This window comes from Pelophylax lessonae (assembly GCF_965119305.1).
Source record: "Pelophylax lessonae genome assembly, chromosome: 4".
Classification (NCBI taxonomy): Eukaryota; Metazoa; Chordata; class Amphibia; order Anura; family Ranidae; genus Pelophylax; species Pelophylax lessonae.
In genome coordinates this window covers 384674939-384687709 of record NC_138771.1, presented here as the reverse complement: position 1 = coordinate 384687709, position 12771 = coordinate 384674939, and the positions used below count along the sequence as shown (strand labels likewise).

At 46.2% G+C, this 12771-nt stretch overlaps 1 protein-coding gene across 1 annotated transcript in view; it reads left to right on the top strand.

The window, feature by feature from the left end:
• Positions 1 to 12771, top strand: part of CTNNA1 (catenin alpha 1) — a 342634-nt gene that overhangs the window by 57741 nt on the left and 272122 nt on the right. Inside the window, exon 3 of the mRNA XM_082255676.1 lies at positions 8511 to 8706. Coding sequence (XP_082111802.1) covers positions 8511 to 8706 — 196 coding nt within the window. The remainder of the gene's footprint in view (positions 1 to 8510; positions 8707 to 12771) is intronic.

The following is a 12771-nucleotide window of genomic DNA, read 5'->3' as shown; positions in this document are numbered from 1 at the left end:
GCTAATTAACAATTTAGCACTGAGCACATATCAATTATTGTTTTGGAGTTTATAGAGTATGGTACACATCGCATCAACTTTGCATCATACAATTGGTTTTTAGTTTACCATACACGGCACAATCTGGGATTGTCACTAATATTGATAGATTAATTTACACGTAGTGATTTTTAAACTTGCGCAACACTATTTATTTAATTTATAGCACGGTGCACTTTTTTTGAGGAGTGAGGTGTTTGCAGCAGTTTTAAAAATCTAGAACAGGGGGGTAGCTTGCAGGACTCTACATAGCTTTGGACACACATTGGAGCTCCATATATCTGTAGTAAAGCTCATAGCCTTTATATCTTTAATCTCTTTGGAGACGTGTTGGCAAACTTTTTTTGTACAGTTCTGGCACTGCGGTCTCAGAAAAATACTTGCGTGATGAAAGAGAGTACCTCAGCTCCATGTGTTCCAGTAGGCGACAGAAGCCCTCATTTTCAACAACTGACATTGGTTGACCATCTAAAACAATTCTAAAACTTTCTGTGTTATTGCTGATGCTTTCATACTTTCCATCGGAAACTTTTCGCATCGTTGAAATGCATCCTGCAAAGTTTGTTGCTGCGGGGCTGTATTGTCCGCTACTTTGGTTTTGTGAGCTGCAGGAATTCAGCGTGCTCCTTAGCGTGGTGTTTCTGGATGTGCCTGATTAAATTGGTAGTATTGAACTTTGCTGTTATACCACCTCCCCTCGAAACATTCGCTTTGCAGACATTGCAAACAGCTGTGGAACTCTTTGGTGTGGCGAGCGTGTAATATCTCCACACTGCCGACTCTTTGGTGCGCTCCATACCCGACACACACACACACACGTGAGGCTGATTAATGACGTAGGTGCTGCGATGCCCCGGATCGGCCCGTGGGACCGCTAAATTTTACCGATCTTCGATCCAGCTATTTTGCCCGGTTCGGGGCCGATTTCCGATCCGAATATCGGATCGGTGCATCCCTACTCTGCAGTATGGCACTCACTGCAACTACTGCAGTCAGTGCAATACTACTAGAAAAAAAGCAATGCAACAACAGCTGCACAACACATACAGTGGATTGGACTGGAGTCAGTGGGGGGACTACCTCTGCAGTAAGGCAGTCAGTGCAATACTGCTAAAAAAAAAGCAAGGCAACAGCTACACAGTGGATTGGACTGGAGTCAGTGGACTACCTCTGCAATAGGTCACTCACTGCAATATTTTAAATCACTACTGCCGTAGTGATTTTGTTGCAGCAGTGAGTGGTGCTCTACTGCAGCTCAGCAGTAGTGTCCTCTGGCACTGACTCCAGTCCACTGTCTACATTTTTTTTCTACCAGTTTTGCACTGATTGTAGCGTGCCTCATTTTCTTTCCACCACTGAAGAGGATCACTTCTTCTGTCAATTACTGGTTCTTTCAAATAGGAGAAGTTAATCATCCAGGCTCATTATTGCCAATTCTGATGAATCCTCTGCATGAGGCCCCAATAAAAAGCTGGACATTGCATCTATTTGACCACAATGAATTTTTTCTTTTCGTCAGGAGGAACCTCCTGCACCTTCTGTTAACCACTTTACCACCGGAGGATTTTGCTGTCTTACGTCCAGGCCAATTTTTGCGATTCGGCGCTGTGCGAATTTAAACTGACAATTGCGCGGTCGTGCGACGCCGTACCCAAACGAAATTTACGTCCTTTTTTTCCCACAAACAGAGCTTTCTTTTGGGTTGTATTTGATCACCTGTGTGATTTTTACTTTTTGCGCTATAAACAAAAAAAGCGTTTATTTTTTAAAAAAATAACAATATTTTTAACATTTTTTTTTTATATGAAATTCCCCCCCAAAAAAATTAAATCAAAATTTTTTTTTAATTTTTGGTCAATTTGTTTTCTGTTACCTATGTCTGGTAAAAAAAAAAAAATCACAATAAGCGTATTTTGATTGGTTTGTGCAAAAGTTATTGCGTTTACTAACTAAGGGAAAGATTTCTGTAATTTTTGGTGTTTTTTTTTTTTTTTAACGCGTAATGTGTGGGACTGCGACATTGCGGCGGACAGATCGGACCCCTGACTGACATTTTTGACACTTTTGGGGGTACCGGTGACATTTCTACAGTAATCAGTGCTATAAATATGCACTGTTACTGTAAAAATGACACTGGCAGGGAAGGGGTTAACTTTATTGGAGAGGGAGGGGTTAATGTATGCCTGGTGCTTACTAACGTGTGTGGGGGGAGGTGACTGAGTGACACAAGGACAGATCGCATGTTCAGCTATGCTGAACACTGCAATCTGTCACTCCTTGTCACTTAGGAAATCCGCCCACTCTGTTTACACAAGCGGGCGGATCTCCAAACTCGATTCCCCGACGATCGGGGAAGAGCAGCGGCGATCGCCGCCGCTCCTCCCCTGACCCAACTCCCGCTGTGACTGAAAACAGCGGGAGCGCGCCGCCTACAGGGGGAGGAGTCTAGCGACGTAGGTCTACGTCGCTGGACGGAATCGAGCAACTTTGCCGCAGTACAGTCCCAGTGACTGGTCGGGAAGTGGTTAAAGATCTTCTGTAAGCCATTGCTTTGCTTTGGCCAATACATCATCAGAAGAGAGAGGATTGTTCTTGTATCGAGGATCCAAAAGACATGCAAGCACAACATTTTTATTCTCCTCATGCTTTTCAAACCTTTTGGCGAGGCTGTCCCTCATGGCCTGCCTCTACATGCTTTGATGCCACATGTGTTCGGTCCTTCATTCTGTTGAAGCATCTTCAGGACTCTCTCACACATGGGATCACAGAGGAAACAGGTGAGTTGTGTAAGGACTCACCTCCAGTGTCACTTCCTCAATGGGTACGAGCGTCTCTATAATGTTGGCTACTATGTCCCACTGATCTGCAGTAGGACAAGAATGTCCTCCGTCCATATTCACCAGAATATATAGTGAGTTCTCGCTTCTGCTCTAGCACCCTTTGTAACATGTGTAGCGTGAGTTCCATCGTGTTGGAACAGCCTGTATCAGGTTGTTTTTAGGTAGGCCAAGGTCTTCCTGAATGCACCTCAGTCGCTGCTTGGCAAGAACAGAATATGGGAAATGGCCTGCGCACTTCTTCAGCTTGGTAATAATGTCCAGCAAAGCTTTCTGGTCAGCAAGTCTCATACCTTTAACCATGTTCGTTTGACTGTCTCGCAGCACAAGCATCACTCGGCCTTTGGTGATTCCCCATTCTTCTAGCATGCCTAGAAACATTTCTTTAATGTACTCACCAGTGTGGGATCCTTGCATCACTTTTGTATTCAACACAAAATGCCTTCTTGTCCATTCGCTGTCAATGAAGTGGCATGTAAGACTCATTAGTGATTCTGTTTGTCCTGACCAGCAGTCCATCATGAATGAGTTTGTTGCCAGCATTCTCTGGTTGCAGCATAGTCTTTACTTTGTCGAGGACCTTTTGGTGAATCTTTTGCAGCATTTCAGTCCCATAAAATTTGTCACTCTTCAGTGTGTACCTTGGCTCAACTATGGACATCAACCTTAAATCCAGAGTCACACTTTTGTAAATAGCTGGTTATCAGTCACCATCATCTCTGTGATTACTCTGTCCAGCAGTTGGAATCTTCCATCACATTTTTGCCACCTGTTTTTTTTCTGAAACAGATCTGTTATTGTTGCCTGGGACAGGGATGATTCACCTTGTGATTCATTTTGTTTTTTCTGTGCTGCATTATACAATTCAACATGATGAACTCTTAGATGGGCCCAAAGATTAGACGTATTTTTTGGTTTTTGCAGTTATTGATCCCATGCTCACATTGTTTTTGCAAGTGTTGCACAGTGCTGCTGATTTTCCTGGAGATGGAGAAGAGAAATAGTCCCAGACCACACTTTTAATTTTTCTATCTCCATCCATCTCCATGAAACAAGAGAGTCAGACACTAATATAGGCTTAAACAAAATGGCTGGCTGGCACCCTGTGGTGGGTGGCTGGCTGACACCCTGGGGTGGCTGGCTGGCTGGCTGGCACCCTGTGATGGGTGGGTGGCTGGCTGGCTGGCACCCTGTTGTGGGTGGCTGGCACCCTGTGGTGGGTGGGTGGCTGGCACCCTGTGGTGGGTGGGTGGCTGGCACCCTGTGGTGGGTGGCTGGCTGGCAGGCACCCTGTGGTGGCTGGCAGGTACCCTGTGGTGGGGGGCTGGCTGGCGCCCTGTGACGACATCCATATAGGTCACTTATCTGGGGCTGACTCTGCTCTGGCGAGGGTCTTTCTTCCCTTGAAAAAGCTTCAGAAGTTGCAAAGTGCGATCAGTTTGCTGATGGAAACCAATCAGTCCTCCTTGCGTGGTTGCATGAGGGCCCTGGGCCTGATGGTAGCTACCTTTCAAAGCGGTCCTATTTTCTCAGGCTCACTTGAAGCCTCTGCAGAAAGAGATTCTGGCAAAATGGTACAGGGATCCTCGGTCATTGGACCAGAAGATTTGTTTGAGCCATCTCACAAAGTCTGCTCTCTACTGGGGGATCCAGTCACCAGTTCTGTGTCAGGGCAAGTCTTTCCTTCCGCTGTTCTGGACAGTGGTCACCACGGATGCCAGCCTGTCTGGCTGGGGTGGAGTGCTGGAGAAGATGTGTGCCCAGGGGACTTGGGTGACAGAAGAGTCGTCCTTGCCGATCAATATTCTGGAGCTGAGGGAGATCAAGCTTTGCTTGTTTCATTGGACAAGTCGGCTACGTGGTTCTCCGGTTCGGATTCAGTCGGACACTGCCACGGCGGTGGCTTGCATCAATCAAGGGGGCACTAAGAGTGTCCTGGCGGTCAAGGAGGTGGTTGAGATTCTGTTTTGGGCGGAAGCCAATGTTCTGGCTCTTTCAGCAGTCCACATTCCGGGTGGGGAGAATTGGCAAGCAAATTACCTGAGTCAGGTGTTGGATCAAGGGGAATGGTCCCTTCATCCGGAGATGTTTCACCTCCTTTGTGCCCGGGGGGGGGGGGGGGGACTCCGGAGGTGGATCTGTTTTGCGTCTCGCCTCAACAGGAAAGTCCAGCAGTTTGTGGCTAGGTCTCGGGTTCCTCTGACCGACGCCACAGACGCTCTGGTGGCTCCTTGTAGCCAGTATCGCCTGATTTAAGCCTTCCCTCCGCTCGTCCTCCTGCTGAGGTTTCTTCACCGGGTTGTGGTGGAAGGCATTCCAGTCGTTCTGGTGGCACCGGACTGGCCTCGTCATGCAGACCTGGTAAGCATGGTCGCGGATCCTCCATGGTGACTTCCTTTATGGGAAGATCTGCTGTCTCAGGGACCAATCTTCCATCCTGCTTTACGGTCGCTGGCTTTAACGGCTTGGTGTTGAGGGATAGAGGTCTTTCTGACTCGGTGATTCCTACCCTTTTGAAGGCCAGGAAGTTGACAGCTAGGAAGATCTATCATCGTATGTGGAAATCGTACATTTCATGGTGTGAATCGCTGCAGCTGCACCCTCGCTTATTTTCTATAGCTAAGCTTTTGGCCTTCTAATAGCTTGATTCGCACTTTTATTCAAGTAGTGCGTCATCTGGCTCCTCTGTGGAGATCCCCGTTGGATCTCAATCTGGTTTTGTCTGTTCTTCAAAAGCCTCCTTTTGAGAATATTAGGGAGATTTCTCTGCTTTCTTTGTCGCAGAACTGTCCTGTCGTTCGCCTTACTTGGTGGTTCACAGGGATAAAGTGGTCCTCCGCCCTAATCCGTCTTTTCTTCCTAAGGTGGTGTCGGATTTTCATTTTAATGAAGACATCGTGTTGCCTTCCTTATGTCCTAAGCATCCCAAGGAAATTGCTCTGCATTCTTTGGATGTGGTTCGGGCGATAAGAGTTTATCTGACGGTTACTGAGTCCTTTAGAAAATCAGACTCTTTGTCCTTGCGGACGGTCCTCAAAGGTTTAGCTGCGTCTGCTGCGACCATATCCATATCGATCAGGCAGACGGTTGTTCAGACTTATTCAATCAAGGGTCAGGTTCCTCCTTTCCCTGTGAAGGCGCATTCTACTAGAGCGCTGAGTGCCTCTTGGGCTTTTGGCCGTCAGGCCTCTGTACAAGTTTGTAAGGCAGCGACTTGGTCGTCTGTGCACACCTTTACCAAGTTCTACAAGGTGGATTTGTTGGCATCTTCGGATGCCTCTTTCGGCCGCAAGGTTTTGCAGGCTGCTGTTTCGTAAGAGAATGCTTTTTGTTCTTCTTAGGGGTCTTTTATTGGGTGAGCTCCTGTTTGGTTGAGCTTCATGTTACCAAGTTGGCTAAGTTTAGCCTTTGAAGTTTACGTTCCTTCTGGTTGCGTTCTTCCCACCCCTCATGCTCACACTGCTTTGGGACGTCCCTCCCATTCTGCTGATGAAGATGAGGCTGCTTAGCCTTTAAGAGGTTAAACTGCCTTCCTTTACAGACAGAAGTTCATTCCTTTGATCCAAAAGAAGGAAATTATCCTTTTTTTTTTGTACAGCTGTGAGTGAGCAGAGAACAGCGCTGTAAGAATCGACATGCCATGTTAAGGTCATGAGGGAGGGGGTGTGAATCGAGATGGCGATTTTTTTTTTTTTTTTTTTTTATGATTAATCGTGCAGCTCTAACATTGATTTGTTAGTACAGCGGCTTCTTCTGAGCTCTTCAGTTTGTTTTTTCATTCATCCTGCTGGGTGTACCAAGCCAAATGGTTGGCTTCTCCGAAATAGGAATGTGAGGAAGTTCTTGTTCAGTCAGCGATGACGCCAGTTAGCAGAATATTCTGACAGCAGACTCCCCTCTGTTAGTTTTAGGCCCCTTTCATACTATCCGTCCGTCAGACGGATTCTGTTTTTCTCAGCGGGGGATCGAGCCGCCGATCCACCGCTGAGCAGGATGACAGCTGTGTCTCCGCGCTGTGTGCGGAGACACAGCTGTCATTTCCCCATGCATCTCTATGGGGGAAATCGGATGGGAACGGACCGTCGGATATGACTCAGTTTATTATAGTGATGCACCGAAATTTCGGCCGAAAATGGGCTTATTCCCTTACGGCCGAAAATGGGTTAAATATGCCGATACTAAAGATGGCCGCCGCGGGCGCAGCGCAGGTTTCACTACTACTGCGATCTGTGCATGAATGAACTAACACACCGGGCGGGCGAGCGGCCGCTAATAGCTGTAACTAAGTGAGCGCTTCACTTCCCTATCAGGCGGGTATCTCCGCTGACAGAGAAGTGAAGCGCTCACATAGTCATAGCTATTAGCGGCCGCTCGCCCGCCCGCCCGGTGCATTCGTTCATTCATGCACATCGTAGTAGTAGTGACATCACCGGGAGGCGGGCAGCCGGCCAGAGGTGGGACTTTTGAAAGGAAGGACACAGGAGGAGCTGAGTGAAAGTAAGGAGGTTGCATTGGGATGGTGAGGGATGCTGAGGCAGGGGGGGACGGGGGACGCTGAGGCGAGCTTACCAATGGCATTTGTTGTATTATGCAGCACGAGGGGGGTTAATGTATTGCCACTGCTGGTCACTGATGAATTAGTGACTGACCAGTGGCAGTTAATTAACCCCTTTGTGCTGCATTAGTGCAACCAGTAGCAGTGCAACCAGTGTTAATTAACACTGATACTGGTTGCACTAATGCAGTGGTTGCACTAATGCAGCACAAAGGGGTTAATTAACTGCCACTGGTCGGTCACTAATTCATCAGTGACCAGCAGTGGCAATACATTAACCCCCTCATGCTGCATAATACAAATACCATTGGTAATTAAATTAACCACTATACTGAGACAGGGTGGCAGCTACAAGTGTACGCCTGCCTGTTTTTGGTGTATGACCCTGTTCTATTTTAAAATTATTTGGGGGAAAAAAAAGTCATTTTCGGTTTTCGGCCAAGGGCATCCTGCATTTTCGGTTTCGGCCCAGAAATTCATTTCGGTGCATCCCTAGTTTATTATTTAAATAACTTTCATTCTTGAAGTCTAAAGAGTTATGCTAGCCATACAGCAGTTGAAAAATCATTCAAATGTGTGTTTGAAAAAACAAACACGCGGTCGTGAGAGCGAACGATATTGCCATCATGTAATGACCTAATTTGGAACGATAAATCATTCAATGGACATAAATTAGTTTCTTCCATTTGTTGCTTCTGTGTCACACATGCGCAGTACCAGCAGCTCAATGTAACGGGCGAAAAACACAACCTTTCAATGTAGCATCCACAGATGTTTTCTGAACGTTTACTTCTATTTGGTTTTTTTTTTTTTTTTTTTTTGGGGGCTCAAAAAACATCACCGATTTTTTTTTTTTTTTTTTTTTTGATTTCTGCCCATTAACTGGATAAAAGAACTGTCCAAATTAGAGATTTTGCATCTGGTGCGTGTGGGCGCCATTAGACTTTTTGATTTTCTGTAAAAAATATAGTGAGAATAGCTAGTATATCAGAAGCCTGTAGATAAAATGCCTCCAAGTTCTATGTTTTTGTTTTTTTATTTTTTGGTTTTTAACCTTTTTTAAATACTTTCTTCTATAGGTAACAACTTTAGTGAATACCAGCAACAAGGGTCCTTCGAACAAAAAGAAAGGTCGTTCTAAGAAAGCTCATGTTCTGGCTGCCTCAGTCGAACAAGCAACTCAAAACTTCTTAGAAAAAGGAGACAAGATCGCTAAGGAGAGTCAGTTTCTTAAACAGGAACTCGTAGACGCTGTTGAAGATGTCCGCAAGCAAGGTGGTGACATTTAAACTAGTTATACTGCTTATAACTATATGCTTAAAACTAAGTTTTTAAAAAAGTATCCGTATATTTTTTTATGTAAGCATTACAAAGTTAAAAGTGTATGTAAACCCAGAACCAAAAATGTAATATATTGCAGTGCTTTTAAAGGTGGCTACGTTTTTTTTTTTTTTTTTTCTCCATTTTCACCTGGTAATTCTGCAAATAACCCACTTGCGCTTGGCTATGTCACTCTTCTATTGCATCCATGGAGGGAGCAATGGTTGTCCTCTTAGGCTGCTTTCCTGGTATTGGACTCCAAACATGTTTGTATATCCATCCCTATTACTTGAGGGACAATGCAATTGATAAATTACAAAAGATGGCTAGGCAGGATGTATGTATGTGTGTATGTATGTATATATATATATATATATATATATATATATATATATATATATATATATATATATATATATAATATTTTTTTATTGTATAACGTTTTTTCATTTTCACATGTACAAAATGGCAATATTCATAAAAATAAAAACATCACTCTTACATTTCATTTTTCCTCTTTCCCACACGCCTCCGCCTTTCCCCTCGATCCTTCTCCCTTAACTTTGCCAAACCTCCTTTACAATCCTTATTCCTCCTACTTCATCTCATTTCAAATCCCTATTAATAAAAAATATTTCTCTGTGCCTTTTTAAACTTTTTCCACCCTCTCCAAATGTTAGCAAATATTTAGGCTTTATTTTCATCCCATAATACAGTTCTTCCATACTATTGGTATATTCGGTCTTTCTAACCAATTCACTTAATTTTGGGGTTTCTGCTGCCTGCCACAATTTTGATATTCAATATTTCGCTGCATTTATTAAATGGGGTATTATATTGCTAATTGTAAGTTTGGTACTGTGAAATAAGTTTCAGGGTTTTTAGGCATGCGTTATTTTCTTGGTCCATTGTATAATTTCCTGCCAAAATTTCTCTATCGTCCATTGACAAACACAGCCTCATCTTCATTAGCTGAATGGGTTATGCTGCCCCCTGCAGGAGTAGCCTAGGCAGTAAAATGTTTTACATGTAAATGCCCACAGGGCTGTCCCCGCAGGCATAACCCACCCACACTCAGCTCAGCAAACCTGTTTGTTTCTGCCTAGAGAGGGTTTCCTGCTGGGAATTCAGTTTCAGTTTTTTTTATTTTTTTCAGAATATTTTATTTTTTCTCTTTACTCACTTGCTAGCTAGTGTTCAGGGGGATACTCCTGGTGATCTACAAGCAATACCGGCTGGGCTTTGCACTGGATAATCTAGATCCCTATGGTCCCCCCAGCCAGGCCTACGAGCGTGAGCAGGTTATAGTCCCGCACTAGGCCTAGACACGAACGTGCCCCTTTCCAGATAGGGATGAGCCTGTGAGCGGATGCCTTGCCGGGACGCGACGACCTGGAACGCCCCGAGTCGCAGCATACCCCTCGGGTGGCAACACCTCCGCTTCGAGTGGGAGGAGGTCTGCCTGGAGTGGAGCCCATCCGGTCTATGGTATGGTGAGTAAATGTGACCCCCCTTGTCCCTGGTGGCCTTGGGGGGATGTGGTCCCTCTCCTGGGGATAATAGGACCTGTACCTCCTAAAAGATCCCCCTGGCCTGTTGGGTACCCGGCTTTAGTGCCCTGTCTCCCTCTCCCATCTCCACAGGGGGGCTATGTAAATGGGGCCCCTGGTGTCCTGGGGGGGGGGGGGGGTAGCAATAGTACCTTGTTTCTTGCAGGGTCTTGTTGTAGATCCTTGAGGCCTTCATGGTGGGGGTCCCTGGCCGCATGGCACGCCGTGGGCTCCGCCATCTTAAGTGTGGGCAAAGTACAGATTTTTCCCATTGACTTGTATGGGGCAGCCATTTTCCCTGAGCTTCCTATTAAAATGCATTGGCCACCATTTTTGTGTATTCCTATGTACTGCACTAGCAGCGTGGCCTTTTACATCCAGTCCGAGGTCACTTCCTGTGATTCTTCTTCCTGCTGCTGACCGAGGTAATTCCCATTGTCTCTTCTTCCTGCTGCAGAGGCCGTTCAGGAGGGTTTTTCTGGAGGTGGTACAGTACTGGGGTCCATGCAGGCATATCCCTGCACACTCTGCTGTTAGTGTACATTTAAGGGGGCTCTGCAGACCACGATCGGCGGTAGGACCTGCGATCGGTGCTTCTTAAAGTGACAGTACTCAGTTTATTTGTAACTTTAATTATCGAGTCCCAGACTGTGAATTCACCCTCAGACCCACTCTGTGCAACTCTCGGACAGTCTGGATCACAGTCGCTGGCCGCGATTTCAGCAACTCTGGAAAGCCTGGCAACCGAAGTTTGATTTTGTCATTAAAAAGGGTTAATAGCCAGAAATAGCTGCTGCCTTCTCCATCTTTGGTGGAGTCCTCTGATTCAGAGGCTGATGTGGTCGCCCCGGGCGCCCCCCTACCTGAAGGGTCACTGTCCTTGCAGTCAGATAGTGAAGAGGTTCCTGTCTTCAGCTGCAGCGCAGGAACACGCTCTGGTGGAAGCCCTGATTATTTCAGTGAGGGAAACTTTAAAATTGACTGATGAGCCCACGCCGACAGGGATGCAGGTGGCTTTTGGCTCCTGCAAGACAAAAGTCTGGCAAGGTTTGTCCCGAGACTTTTCATGATATTGTGAATGACCAATGGCGGCGCTGTAAGCATGTGCTAGTGGTGTCAAAACGCTGTAAACGCCAGTAACCTTTTGCTGATACGGTCTCCAACCGTTGGATGGTGCCTCCTAAGGTGGACCATCCTGTTTCCAGGTTGAACAAATCTACTATTGTGCCTGTGTTCCCTGGTTTTCACGGATCCGGTGGACAGGCGGGTGAAATCCCTTTCCCGCCATCTTCATGTGTTGACGGGTTCCATTTTGAAACCGGTCTTTGTGTCTGTTTTAGTATCAGACGGTTACTGAATGGATTAGGGTTGTGAAAGGGAACTTGGACCTTGACATAGTTCCCCCCAGAACTAATGGAACCTTTGGACCAGATGGCCTTGGCCCTGGTGTTCCTGTGTGATAAGTCCCTGCATGCGGCTCCTCTGGTGGCCACCGTTTCAGATGTAGGGATTGTCTTAAGGCACATGATTTGGCTGAAGAGCTGATCGTTTGACCGTGTTTCCAAGAAAGTCCTGACAGATCTTCCTTTTGCTGGGAGAGCATTTGTTTAGTGACTCACTGGATGAGTTGATCAAAGGTCTCATTGGCGGGAAGAGTACTCTTCTTCCTCAATCCTCCAAAGGTAAAACACCCCGTGCTAAGCAGTGTCCTTCCTTTGATTCTCATAGATGTGTTTTTTTGTGCCTCCAAGAAAAAGGTAAGCCGTTCAGAGCTTCTGGAGGGGCTAAGAAGCACTATGGCAAGTCCAAGGCCAGTCAGTCCGATGCTGCGGACAAATCCTCTTCAGCTTGAAGGGGTGCCCTCACCCGGTTCTGGGATGGGGGGATATCTGCGCTTCTTTCAGAAACCCTGGACTTCCTTTTGTTCAAGACAAATGGGTTCACAAACTGATTTGTTCTTGGTACAAGATCAAATTTTGGTCCCGGCCGGGGGACAGGTTTTTTCAGTCAAATCTTCACCTCTCTTCGGAGCGTTTGAAAGATCTTTGGGAAGCTGTGCAGAATCTCCTGGCTCAAGGAGTGATCGATCCGGTTCCTCCGCAGGAATGCTCTTAAGGTTTCTATTCAAACCTGTTCATGGTGCCCAGAAAGGAGGGCAAGGTGCGCCCAATCCTTGACCTCAAGGCTCTGAACCGCTTTGTGCGGGTGCAGCAGTTTCAAATGGAGTTCATCTGGTCGGTGGTGGCATCCTTAAATTAAGTGGATTTTCTGGCCTCCATCGATATCAAAGATGCGTATCTCCATGTCTCCATATTCGAGGGACATCAACGATTCCTCCACTTTGCGGTGGCAGAGGAGCATTTCCAATTTGTGATGTGACCCTTTGGTCTTGCCTCCGCTCCCAGAGTGTTTACTAAGGTCCTGGCCCCTGTGCTGGGCCGGTTACGTCAGCGGGGAGTCTCAATTTTGG